The sequence below is a fragment of the Chrysochloris asiatica genome, unplaced genomic scaffold (assembly GCF_000296735.1).
Source record: "Chrysochloris asiatica unplaced genomic scaffold, ChrAsi1.0 scaffold00099, whole genome shotgun sequence".
Lineage (NCBI taxonomy): Eukaryota > Metazoa > Chordata > Mammalia > Afrosoricida > Chrysochloridae > Chrysochloris > Chrysochloris asiatica.
Window position 1 is genome coordinate 5,289,203 of NW_006408617.1, and position 14,315 is coordinate 5,303,517.

The 14,315-nt window shown below is 33.6% G+C and overlaps 1 protein-coding gene across 6 annotated transcripts in view; it reads right to left on the reverse strand.

Annotated features, from left to right (window-relative positions):
• The window catches only part of SCN3A (sodium channel, voltage-gated, type III, alpha subunit), a 131,604-nt gene that overhangs the window by 45,887 nt on the left and 71,402 nt on the right, over nucleotides 1-14,315 (reverse strand). For all 6 annotated transcript variants that reach the window (XM_006867001.1, XM_006866997.1, XM_006866999.1 and 3 more), the window contains 3 exons: nucleotides 8,564-8,737; nucleotides 7,003-7,359; nucleotides 4,449-4,919 (listed from right to left, as the gene is read on the reverse strand). In XM_006867001.1, coding sequence (XP_006867063.1) covers nucleotides 4,449-4,919; nucleotides 7,003-7,359; nucleotides 8,564-8,737 — 1,002 coding nt within the window. The remainder of the gene's footprint in view (nucleotides 1-4,448; nucleotides 4,920-7,002; nucleotides 7,360-8,563; nucleotides 8,738-14,315) is intronic.

Here is a 14,315-nt window from a genome sequence, read left to right on the forward strand (position 1 = left end):
ATTGAAATTTCAACATTACTGTCACGTTTAAAAATAGGTATTATAAATTCTATAGAGCATGCAATGATTATTTTTAAAAGATTAAACTGGAAAATTCATTAGCAGAATCAAATATGAGTTTGGGCTGTCCATCTCGCCTGACCATGCTGTGATGTGTCACACAATTCAGCAGAGAGCAGCTGAGCACATCTAGCACTTCCTTGCCATGGCAGGGGAAGGAAAATAGCTGAGTAGCATGCAGGCCAGTCAATTTTCATTTAGAAAGTGATTGTATATGTACAACTTGCTTGGGTAACCTGGGCAAAAGTGATGGCACGAGCCTCTGGCTGGCTAAAAACCACCAGAGCTGCAATCTTGATGGCTCCAGCTTGATTACTCCTGTGAGAAGTAAGAACGGTAAGCAGTGAAGGTCATAGTATGATATTACTAGATTTTGTTTTGGAAATCAATTTCAAATATGAGTCTTAAAAGCATTTATTCTATATCCTTCACTTACAAACATAGATGTTAACTAAAATTCAGTTATATTAAAAGCTCAAGAAATAATTATGTGAACTTTAAGATAATGTAAACAAAATTCTACCATATATCTTGTCATAAGAGTTGTATTATTCCAAGTTTTACTAAGATTCTAGAAAATCATTACTTTGAGATCCATGCTTCTAATGTTTCTACATTTTTTTCATGTAAAACTGTATTTGTTCCCCTACCAGGCTATTATGTTAGAGGTCCAGAATATACTAACAGCAATTCATGTTTTTATCTCTGAAAAATTCTAGGGATTATTTCTCTTCTGATGCCTGAATAGCCAGCTAAACTTTATTATGAAACTGAATGGAAAGATTAGAAAAGCCAATGTTCTCAAATATCATTTAAGCTAGTGATTAATTTACTGCTTCATCTTAAAGAAGAATTTTGTTGCAATTTAAAAAATATTAATAAGGAATGTATCTGTTGGGTTTAATTTATATGACTGTTCACTTTCTCAGGACAAGACTCCAAATCAGAGCTCAACTTTCTTTTGCTATTTGTCAAAAAACTCAAGCAAAACCCAAAATGTCACCTATTGAATATGCTGTTTTTGATCTGTCTGTCCATCTGGCTATCTGTCTGTCTCTTTGATAGCTATTGAAAAAAGAAATAAACTGGCCAATAAAAATGTGCACCTAAAATGTGATCTGTTTCAAATAAAAGTTGTTATTTAGCTGGAAATTATCTAAACTAGAACCTGTGGATTTTTACTCTCATTTTTTTTTTAAACTGTTTCTTTGGTCTTGTGTGTGAGCATACATAAAGATTGTCCAATCAATTTCAGGGCTTTTTTGTACTAATTTGATGAAATCATTTACATAAACTTTATTATTGAATTTAATATTTCTAAGTAAGATCATTTGAAATTTTATCCTAGTTTTATACAGATGTATAAATTTACATTTGCTTTAATATATTTCTCTACCAATATTTAAATGTACATTTAAAACTATTTCAATACATGGTGTAACTGGACTCCATGTATTCAAAATTAGCTTGAAAGAGGACAGCATAATTATAATAACATCAACTAATAAGGATTTTTTTGTTCAGGTAATACAATGTTTTTAGTAGTTTATGAGGAAAATATTGGATTGCATTATTCCAAATTTGTTTTTTTTCAGTCATTAAAAAGAGATAACAATTGAGTATTATCCTTTTGAGCAGCCATGTATAGTAGCTATGCATATTAACAATGTAGTGAAGTATTCTGGAAACCAGCTACTGGTAGATAGAAATTAAGTTTTTACTTTCCACAGATTTGATGTGATATAATCTGTGATATTAATTTAGCAATTGTTTTCTGTCTCTTTGACTTTCCTTAATCTTCCTGATCCTAAACTGATATAATGTTTTGTCCTTAGTCTACCCTTGTTGTTGTTGTTAAGTGCTGCAGAGTCAGTTCTGACTCATAGAGAGACCCTGTCTAGGGTTTCTGAGGAGCTGCTGGTAGTTTGGAAGCACTGACCTTGTGGTTCACAGTCCTGTGCTGATTCTAGCCCACAATACCAGGAGTCCACTCTATCCTTATTAACTCTTTATACTTAGTTGTTTGTGAGCTCCTCTATTTCAAAGAAACAGAAGCCAACCAAATTTATATTTAATCTATTTTGAAATCCTGAACTCTCACCCATGCTCCAGATTTCCAAGCACTGTCAATTTTAAGTCATATATCCCAACTGAATTTCTCCTCTTCCCACATAAACCTGGCTTTTTAAGACAGTGACATTGCCATCTTTCTAGCTTTTCAGGTTTGTCAAATTGCTACTTTTTCTGAGTTTCTACTATGACCCTAGCCCAGATTTTACCACCAGAGTGCCATCAAGTGATTATTACCACAATCCCAAATATATTCCCTCCTTGTCTCCCAGTTTAAAGTGTTTTGCTGATTGATATAAAATAAGCTTTCAGAAATTATCATTTTCATATTGCCTTTCTGCTGCTTAAGAACAGACAGTTCCCTTATTGGCTAGTCTATGCAACCAGTTCCAAACTCCTGTGACTTCAGAGACTTTGCAATCTGAGACCCTATCTCCTCACCAATTTTTCATTTGTGCTAACTGTACCACTACCACCTGAATTCAGCACTCACTCCCAACTCTGATGGTCATTTCCTGGTTTCTGCATTTTAACCCAAACATTGAGGCCCATTTTAATTTCATCTCTTTCACAACTACTCTACTGATTGCTATGCTTAACATCTATCCTCTTATATTAATTACTGCAGAACTAAATGTTTTACTAAGTCTTTAATAATTCTATGACTTAGTAATTAGCTCATTCAAAGATGCTGAGATTTCCCTAATGGGTACTTATGTTGTACAGTTGTACTGTTGTATTGTTTCTTACCTCTCCTATACAGTCGAGTACTAAGTTTACAAAAATTGCTCAATAAATACTTGAAATTTTTATTTTTGTTATGCAAACCTATGACAGATTATGGAAAGCAAAATTAGACTTGAATTCTTAGTACCAAGAATAAGATAACATATTAAAAGTCATCTCAGTAAGCCAACTTTGAATTAAATTAAGAGAAAGAATATTACTACCTTATTTTATACTGCATTTTTATCTTCTTCAAAATATTTTCACATTTACTGTTATAATTAAACAGCTCTGAGATTAAACAAGATCAAGAGGCTATTAATTCCAGCATTGTCAGCTACTTATTCATAAGAAGTGCAGATCAAATTCTGATATACTTATTAGGAAAGAAGGTTCTAATATATGCTCACAAAATCAGACATCACTGGTCTGATTTAATAAAGCCATCTGTGTGGCACTTACTTCCTAATGGTAGAGAGAGGTACATAAATAAATAATAATAAACTATTTTAATCCTGTTCCATGCCACAGAGTTACAAAGTTAATACCACTAAGTTACTATAGAAACATATGAATTATACTCCTAGAGTAGAAACAATTGTTTCCATTTTTTCCTTTTGTTTTTTAATCTGTTCTGTTTTCAAAAAAACAAATAGTAACATGACTGTACAGCTTTGTAGACTACAATTTAACTGTACTCTTAACCTTGTCTAAGTAGTTCTTAGCATTTTATAGTTAATTTGGAAAACTTTGTAGATTTGCTCATCCTTGAATAGTGGTGGTGGTAGTTATGTGCTGTGGAGTCGGTTCCGACTCATAGCAACCCAGTATAGGGTTTTCAAGGCTATAAATCTGTATGGGAGCAGAAAGTCTTACTTTTCTCCCATGGAAAAGCTAGTAGTTTTGAACTGCTGACCTTGCGGTTAGCATCCTAACTCAACCACTATGCTACCAGAGTATAAAAGCAGTGCTACTTATACTTTGAAATTTTGTGATGTATAGCACTATCATAAATGGATGATCCAACCGCTGCTCCTTAGAAACCCTATACAGGGTTACTATGAGTTGGAACCGTCTTGATGGCATTTAACAACAACAACAAAATCATAAATGAATAAATATTGAAGTGAACAAAAATTTCAGAAGCAAATAAAAACTATACAAAATTTCACTTTAAAAATCATATTAAAATCTATAGAGAATAAAGAGATGATACTTTCACAATGATCAATAAAATGTTTCATTGATTTTTCTACAAAGCCTAATGTAGTATAGAGAGTAGAATATCTTAAATAATTAACCATCCTTTTTTTGAAAACACATTTTTTCAAAAATCAGACTTACAAACTGACAGGAAAAAGCATACTAATTGTTCAGAATGATTAGTTTCATATGGAAAATTGTTAATTCATGGAAAGATTTCCCAGTGAAGAATATCTTATGCTTTTTTTAAAAAAATGTATCATATATATTACTTGCAGTACTAATTCTTTATATGTTAATAATGTATATATACATGAAAAAGAATACTAAAGAATTGTATTTCATGGTTGCAATGGGAAATGCAATAAAAATTTCAAAATAATTTTTACCTCTTTACTTTCTTCCAGTTCTGACTCACTGCTGAACTCTTCAGTATTTAAATTTTCAAAATCAGACTCTCCAACAGCAATTGGCACTGTTACAGTGAGACTGGGGTTGTTTATGAATGACATATAATCGTTTTCATCGATTACGTATTTTTCAACACTGCTTCCGGTACCTACACCACTAGTAGTTCCATTCCCATCTTTAATATAATTAAGCTCTTTGCTTATTTCAATTCCAGTATTATTGGACATGCAGCTGTCTATTTTGTTGCCTTCGTGAATTTCTATAACTTTTGGTTTCCTATAAAATGTTCTTTGGAAACATTCTCGTATCTTATTTTTTACATAATCAATTCCTTTTTGCATTCTTCCGATGGCAATCTGGAGATTGTTCATTTCATTATCATCATCAGTAGCAGCAAGGTTGTCTGAACTAAATGAACTCAACAATAAGGCCAGAAAGAGGTTCAGAACCTAAAAGGAAAAATAGAAAAACTGCTACATTACTATTGAAGTATGCGTGAAATAGCCTACATTCAAACTCATAGATGTTTGATAAAAATAATTCAACAAACGCTTACTTAAGACTTACTACTTTTCAGAAACATCTAAGCCACATTATTATACAAAGGACCTAATATCTTTTACCCCTTCCAAAAGGGCAAAATGATAAAACAAGCACCTCTTCTTCCTTCCTGCTTCTAAGGACGAAATCATAGCTTTTAACATTTAAATGATGTTTACTCAGTTAAACTTACCAATGAAAGATACATTTCCCCTTTTATTGTTTTTGCCAGTGAGAAAATAAAACATTTCTGTCTTAATCATTTTACTTCATCTTACCAGGGGATGTTTAGCTTTATGTGTGTAAATAATGGATTTATTTATTTAGTCAACTAATATGATCAAATAAAATAACTTCAAAAAATATATCCTCTAAATCCAAGGAACTCAATCTGTTGGAAAGTGTAATGTTTCCCAAAAGCAAGTTATATAAGTTTTAACACAACTCATCAAAGACACTTTGAATATGTGTGTTCAAAACTCAATAGATGAACAACACCCTAAATTACTTCAGCATTTAGACAACACTCATACAATGTACATTATTTTTCTTTCATTTTTTTTTATGGGGAGGATATTAAGAAATCTTAAAATTAATAATATCATTGTGATACATGGGAAATTTTTCTGATGAACTATGTTTAAGACTTCTAATGTGGTGCTGTAGGATAAACAGGACTGTGAACCATCGGTTCGGCAGTTTAAACCAACCAGTTGCTCCTTGGAAAACCACAGGGTTGCTGTGAGTTGAAACTGAAATTGACAGTACTTAACAACAAGTTTAAGAAAGGAATAACTTATTATTTCTGATGTAAAGGAAATTTATTTACAAAACACTTTTAGCTTGAAAAATGTTTATCAAATTTCAGATTATATTACATAGAAAGAAGGCACTTGCAATGCAAGAAATCCACTTTATTTTTCTTTCATATTCGAATCAGATTGTGTTGTTGTTAAATACCTTGACTCTGTTCTGATGCATAGCGACCACGTATAGTGTTTCCAAAAAGTGGCTAGTGGGTTTGAACGGCCAATTTTGTGGTTAGCAGTTCAGTGCATATACAGTGTCACACTAAGACCCCAATTCAGAATCTAGAGTTATCTAATTTACTGTTCAAGGGGGAAAAAAAAAGTATGTCCTCAGGTCAACCATTAGTATTCTTAAAAAAATTTCTCTTGAAAATTATTCCTCAAAGGAAGGTCCCATCTGATGACCTAAAGAAATGTTTTGTTCATTAAGAAATTTGATGATGAAAACATATAAGCAATAAAACACATATCAGGCACTTACATTGTTGTTTTTAAGTCATAGCTAAAAATAAAGTTATTTTAAATGTGGTCACTGTCTATACACATGAATTATGCAAATTGAAATTATTCATTTTCTTTTAATAAACTAAATTCAGCGGGAAAATTGTACCCTTCCAAGTGATTCAGATAATACACTTTCATGTGATTTGGAAAATTATTCTTTTGACAAGACAATGATGACCAATAACTTTAAAATATAATGATTTAACATTGAAATTATTCCTTATACATTCATAATTCATAGTTTGCTTACTCAGTAAGGAATAAGTTGCATTCTATCAAGTTTTGAGGACAAATTTTAATGAAATAAGGCACTACAATTTAGCTATCTTTATATTAAAAAATAATACATAAAAATCATTTATGAAGATAAAAATGTATCTTATTGAACAAGAAATGCAAAGAAAAATAACAATCATGCCTCTTAAGACTTTAATAGATATCACCTCATTTAATTCTATTATCAAGATTACAATTTAAGTTCTGTTATTCTAGTTTCATACATGGGGACCCTGAGCCTCAGATGAGTTAAGTAACTTGCCCATGCTCAAAGAGCAAGTCCTGGGTTTATAATATGACTCTAGATCTTTTCAACTACACAATCAGAAGTATGTCTTCTCCATCAAGCCATCTTCCTAACTACTCTGTGATCCATTTGTGAACATTCACAAAACATACGTACCACAAGATTTCCAATGACCATGACCAACATGAAAACAATAAGGCACATGGTCTGGCCAGCGACCTCCATACAGTCCCACATGGTCTCTATCCACTCTCCACACAGCACCCGGAACACAATCAGGAAGGAGTGGAAAAAGTCATTCATGTGCCAGCGTGGGAGTTCACAGTTGCTGGATATCTTGCAGACACATTCTTTGTAGCTCTTACCAAAAAGCTGCATGCCAACCACGGCAAAAATGAAGACAATGATGGCCAAGACCAAGGTGAGGTTACCCAGAGCCCCTACAGAATTGCCAATGATCTTAATTAGCATATTCAGTGTGGGCCAGGATTTTGCCAACTTGAAAACTCGGAGCTGTAATCAAGTGAAAAGATACTATCAAAAGTAATCACAAAGTAGTTATGGAAGTTAGTTTGACATCTATTATTACTATATAAACCCACCTTTGAGGACTGTAAAAGCTCAGAATGTACTAAACCAATTTAATTTCAAATTCAGAAATAAAGAGAGTTAATACTAGGATGTGTAAATAAAATCATATCATTTCTATGCAAAACTAAAACAAATATAGCATTTCAAAAGTGATAAATGACACTTTTATGTAACATCAACAAGTATACCCGTGAAAATATTAATATATTGGTTGGAGGCATTTGTAAACATCCCAAACTAACGTCACCCTCATCTTATATTTTAGAATGTAACTAAAAAATAATCTTTAAAATTAGTAGTTAAATATTTTTATGAGCCACTATAAAATATACATAAACAGCTAAAGTAACCAACTATAGAAAAGTTTTTCTTCACTTTGATAATATGCAATTAAATTTTTACTTATTTATCAATAAATTTTTTATGCTAGTTTTTACAAGTTTTTAATATTATTTAAGATGCTGATGTTATCAAATATTTTCCCATATGCTTATTGCTTTAAAGTAGTTTCCATTGTTGTTAACATGTGCTGTGGAGTCGGTTGCGACTCTTAGCGACTGTGTACAGGGTTTCTGAGGTTGTAAATCTTTACGGGAGCAGAAAGCCTCATCTTTCTCCCATGGAACAGCTGGTAGTTTCGAACTGCTGACCATGAGATTAGCAGCCTAATTCATAACCACTATGCTACCAGAGCTCCTTAGTTTCCAATACTAGGATTAATAAATAGTTGATATTAATGAGGCCTGGCTTTCTACTCCCATAAAGATTTACACCCTCGGAAACCCTGTTACAGGGTCGCTATGGGTCGGAACCGACTCAATGGCACTTAACAACAACAACAACAAATGAGGCCTAAGGTATTTGTTTTAATTTCTTTCCAGACATTAAATTAAAAATAAACCAAAAACACATCTGTTTTTAAAAAAAGCCTTACATATCTAATCATCTTGAAATATATCAACTATATTTAACTCTTAAATTATTTCATATTTAACCTTAAAGGGACTATTTATGTGTTTTATCACAGATATGCAAATTACAAGTAAATAATAATAACTGAACATTGATTCAGTTCCAAAATAAATGGCCAGTAAAGACAGGACATAAAGACAGGTTATGCAGCTACCAGTCTGAATGATCGCAGCACAGATAATCCCTCCACATTTGCCAGGCCCAGCTCCATTAAACTCAAGCTGACAATAATGCCATCAAAAATATTCCAGCCCTCTTGGAAATAATAATACGGATCCATGGCAATGATCTTGAGCACCATTTCTGCTGTGAAGATCCCCGTAAAGACCTAAAGGAAAATATAGATTAGTACTGACAAAGCATTGAAAATCTGTTAATGCTATGAACATTCATTGAAAAGATCATTAAACAGTCCTCATTGTTGTTGTTAAGTGCCGCCATGTAGATTCCAAAAAATAGCGACCCTGTATAGGTTCCCAAGGAGCAGCTGGTGAGTTTGAACCACTGACTTTGCAATTCAAGTGACTTTGCAGTCTGATGCATTAGCCCACAGTGCCACACCAGGACTCCTAAACAGGCAGTAACTCAAACTTAATTCTAAAAAGTGAGAAATCCATACCCGTTAGATTATTTTTTCAAGGCACTTAACCACAACATTTTTTCCCTAAGGACTCTGTGTGGTACTGTAAGTTCATCACTATGAACCACAAGGTTGCTAGTTCAAACTCTTCAGCTGCTCCTTGGAAACCCTATACAGGGTTGCTATGAACCTTGCTTGCTGAAAGTGAAGAGGACTTAAAATATTTACTAATGAAGATCAAAGAGCACAGCCTTCGGTATGGATTGCATCTCAATGTGAAAAAAACAAAAATCCTTACCACTGGACCAATAAACAACATTCTTATCAACGGAGAAAAAAATTGAAATTGTCAAGGACTTCATTCTTCTGGGATCAACTATCAACACTCAAGGAAGCAGCAGTCAAGAAATCAAATGACGTATTAGGCAAATCTGCTGCACAAGATCTTTTTCAATTGTTTTTAAAGAGCAAAGATGTCAGCATGAAGAATAAGGTGCGCCTGACCCAAGCCATGGTATTTTCAGTAACCTCACATTCATGCAAAAGCTGGACAGTGAATAAGGAAGACCGTAGAAGAATTGATGCTTTTGACTTATGGTGTTGGAGGAGAATATTGAAAGTACCATGGGCTGCCAAAAGAACCAACAGATCTGTGTTGGAAGAAGTGCTCCTTGGAGGCCAAGATGGCCAAACTTCATCTCTCATACTTTAGATATATTGTCAGGAGGGACCAGTCGCTGGAGAAGGATATTATGTTTGGTAAAGTGGAGGATCAGAGAAAAAGAGAAAGACCCCCCAGTGAGTTGGACTGGCAAAGTGGCAGCATCAATGGGCTCAAGATGACAACATTTGTGAAGTTGGCCCAGGACCAGGCAGTGTTTCATTTTGTTGTGCATAGGGTCACTATGAATCGGTACCGATGCGATGGCACCTAACAACAATAACAACAACTCATAACAGACTTGACTGCACTTAACAACAAAAACAACATTTTGTTATGGGTATCTCTCTTATCTAGTTTTAAATCAATGAATCTGATGAATTTCAAAGAAACGTTTATTTTAAGACATTCCTTCACCCACATTTTAAACCAGATACTGAATATTATCTACTGAATTATTGGTGTGGTCTCTTTTTTTGGTACAAAATGCTTCTACCATAATCACAACCAATTTAATTTTTTTGTCTATTATTACATTAGAAACATATTAGTAAATTATTGGAAGCTACTAAAATTATTGTAAGGTTTGCAGAACCATATTTGATTGTTAATATCACGTTTGTTTCAAGGGATACCATCTTCTTTTTATAATTTTATAAAATACCTGAAACATTGTGAGTTTGCCACAAATGATGTATAACATTGATCTCTGGAAGCATGCCTTGGGATTAAGGTTAATGGGTTAATAGAGCAAGGAAATGCAGATTTAATTGAATCCAGTGGGAGAACTTTCTTAATATGCACACACTAGCAATTAAGATGAATGAATTATTTGATTGGCTACCTGAATGAATATTTTATTGTCTATATGGCAATAGAAAGAAAACGAATGAAATAAGCTAAAATTTTGGGTTTTAGCTCAAAACCACAGGCTGAGATGCAAGGACATAAATAAAAGTGAAATTAGTCTTGCAAAAAGTCTTTTAAAGCCATTTTCTAAATTCACTATAGGTATACACTACATTTTATGATGTAAAGTGAAGCTTACCATTTTATATTTAATTCAACCTTGACATTAAAAATACTCTGTAAAAGTGAGACTATTATTCATTTTCCTATTTTGTTTATTAAAAGGAAATGTGCTCCACTGTTATGTGCATATAAGAGTATGTGTAAATGCAGCTAAAACCAAAATTAAACCTGCTGTTGTCATGTGTATTCCTACTCATAGTAACCCTATTGGACATAGTAGAACTTTTCCATATGGTTTCCAAGGCTGTATATCTTTATGAAAGAAGGCTGGCTGCCTCATGTTTTTCCCACAGAGCTGCTGATGAGTTCAAATGATCAGATCAATCTGGCAGGTAACATCAGTTTTCCAATCATAGAGAAACCTAAGTGAAATACTCAATCCAGAAAAAATAGCTGCAATGTAGTTATCCATTCATTCACTCAAATAAAATGACACTCATTTCTAGAACATGAAAAGCTAGATGACAATGGAATGCACGTTGAAAAAATCTAGTTCATTTTATAGAATGCCACATCAAGAGATACTTTTTTCTACTACTGAGTTCTCTTAGTGAATGTAAAATAAGCCCTGATTACACAAATTCTGTTTCTTATATGAAGCTTTTCAGAAGTACTTAGATTTGCAGCAAACATCCTGATGATAGAAATACATTAAAGTGAGCTAGGAACTATTTGGAGCCTGTTATGGCTCTGTGGGTTAATGCGCTCAACTGCAAAGTTGTTTGAACTGCAAGGTCAGCAGTTCAAGCTCACTAGGCACTCCTTGGAAACCCTATACAGGATCTCTATGGGTTGGAACTGACTCGAAGGCACTTAACAACAACAAAAGAAACTATTTAGGTAATGAGCTATAAATATATTTTGCAACAGAAAACCATAAAACAATCCCTTCAGCTCTTATAAACATACATCCAAAACTTGCACTCTTTTAAAACATAATTTCATTTTGAACTTTCTCTTTAAAGATGGGCTTTCCACTACAATTCAAACTCTTACCCATTTTTAAAGAAAAACTATTGAGATTTCTTAGGGATGCATGTTTTAGTGTAGGTTTACTACTGCTAGTAATTAAGCGTTTTTAAAAAGTCAAATTCTTGTTAAGGTCAACTCTGCATACTAATTATGATGCCTATGTTTAATAATTTTAAAACTCACCCAAACTTCTAAGAACAGAAAGAACTGGCAACATCTGGATATGTACAAGATTATATACACAAATTTTACCAAAGTATGGTTATATAAATATACATTCATGTCCCCTTGAACTTTTTAAATTGCAGTATTTAAGACCCAGAAGACTAATAAAAAGCATACTAATTATTTATTGGGACTTACCCTAATTCTATATCATCTTCTGCAGAAACCTTTGTATTGTAAATTTTGAATTATATGCTTTTGTAACTATTCTTTCATTCAATTAACAACTCAGCAGCTACAAAATGGTAGGCATTGAAAAAACAATACCAATTAAGATATACAAATTCAACATTACAGATTCCTGGTGTGGAACTGTAGGGTGAGTACTAGACCCTTAACTGCAAGATTAGTGGTTCAAACCTACCAGCTGATCCTCAGATACTCTATACTGGGTCGCGATGAGTCAGACCAAACTTGAACATCAGTTCGTATAGACTGATCAATTTCTATGGAGGGAATAAGTTTAGTGAAAACTTCTTAACTTGTTCTACAAGATGATATTTGATAACTGGCAAAATTAATGCTAAAGATGGGAATGAGGATCTGCCTGGGAGTGTGGATCAAGAGCAAAGACATGTAAAAGATTTGGCAAGCTTTGGGGAGTAGAAAGGGATTGCTGTTGTTGTTGTTGTTAAGAGCCATCAAGTGGATTCCGACCCATAGCGACCCTGTATAGGAGTAGCTGGTGAGCTTGAACCACTGACCTTACAGTTCAAATGACTTTGCTGTCATATGCATTAGCCCACAGCGCCACACCAGGACTCCTAAAAGGGGATTGTTGTTGTTATGTGCCATGGAGTCTGTTCTGATTCATAGTGACCCTGTACAGGGTTTCTGAGGCTGTAAATCTTTACGGGAGCAGAAAGCCTCATCTTTCTCCCGCGGAACAGCTGGTAGTTTCGAACTGCTGACCGTGAGGTTTGCAGCCCAATTCGTAACCACTACACTACCAGTGCTCCTTGTAAAAAGGGGGATTAGGGTGACCAAATGTTAGGGGGTCAAGGTCTCATTTCAAGATTGGACAAGTTTTCTTATTAGTTATTTACTTCAGGTAAAAGAAGAAACTTCTGGTAATGTACTTCACTAACATAGAAACCTTAATTATAAATCCTGACATTTACATTTTGATTAGTTTGTTCTGCAGAATTTCTACTTTCCCAGAATGATGTTCCATTCCTTCCTGTTGAAGATGACAGAATTCCTTTTGCCTTATAACTATTAATCTCTTGTTTTACTCTTATTCTCATATCTTGTAGATAAAATTCTTCATTTTTTCTTGGATAATTCATTTTTGGGGATGACATTGAAATATGCATAAGGAAAATAGGTGAGAAATGACTTAAAATTTGTGATGTTCAGTTCCTTTATCTATTGAATGAGGATATCTATAGAGATGATTTATCAGCACTCTATCTAATATTCTTAGATTTTCCACTTTCATTTCAGTCAACAATAATTAATGGACACACAAGTATTGTTGCACAGAGCTTCTCTGGAAGTTATTAGTTTAGAGATGAGAAGCCATTCTTATATTTTTCTAGAAAAGCAAAATAATACTCCACTGATTCCAGATTTTCAAGTGAATTCTGGGATTTGTCTCCTTACTGCTCAATCTTTCAATAACAAAAAGTGTTTTGCCCTCTTCAACAGATCATCTTTATCCTTTCCTGAATTTTAATATTCATATTATAAACAATATGTTTAATTATTTTTAAAGATTTATGTGTTCCTTTAGGTTCATATTTATAAATAGCCAATAACATTATTAGAATGGTACCATGTTCTAAGATCCTTCAGGCTCTAGAATAAAGGAATATCATGGTCTTTACTTGCTAAATACATTAAGAGTTACAATAAGAAAAGTAAGCAGTTTAGGATCTGAAAATCTCTGTGTTCCCTAAAGAAGGAATTACATGTAAGCAGGAAATGGTTGTAAGATGAAGATGTTGTTAACCTACTATGATTGAAAGAAGATTTCTTACCCAAAATGAGTGTTTGGATTTTATAATAGTATCAACAACCAAAAACCCCTACCACCAGTAAGCACAAATAAACATCTTTCTGGTATTCTCTGCTTTCAGTCAAAATACATCTGACAGCAGTGAAATCCCTCATTCTATAACCTCATCTGAATTCAACTTGAACTGTTGCAGTTCCCTGTCAATTTATGGTTGCAGCCATTTAAAAATTATTTTTAGCAAAATTTTACTTGTATACGATATTAATGATATTGTCCAATGGTTTCTGCAATCCAGTGGGTCACCTCTCTTTGGAATGGGCACAAATACGGATCTCTTTCAATCAGTTGGTCAGGTAGCTGTCTTCCAAATTTCTTGGAATAGATGAGTGTCTCCAGTGAGGCATCAGTATGTTGAAATATTTCAATTTGTATTCCATCAGTCTCTGGAGCCTTGTTCTTTGTCAATGCCTTCAATG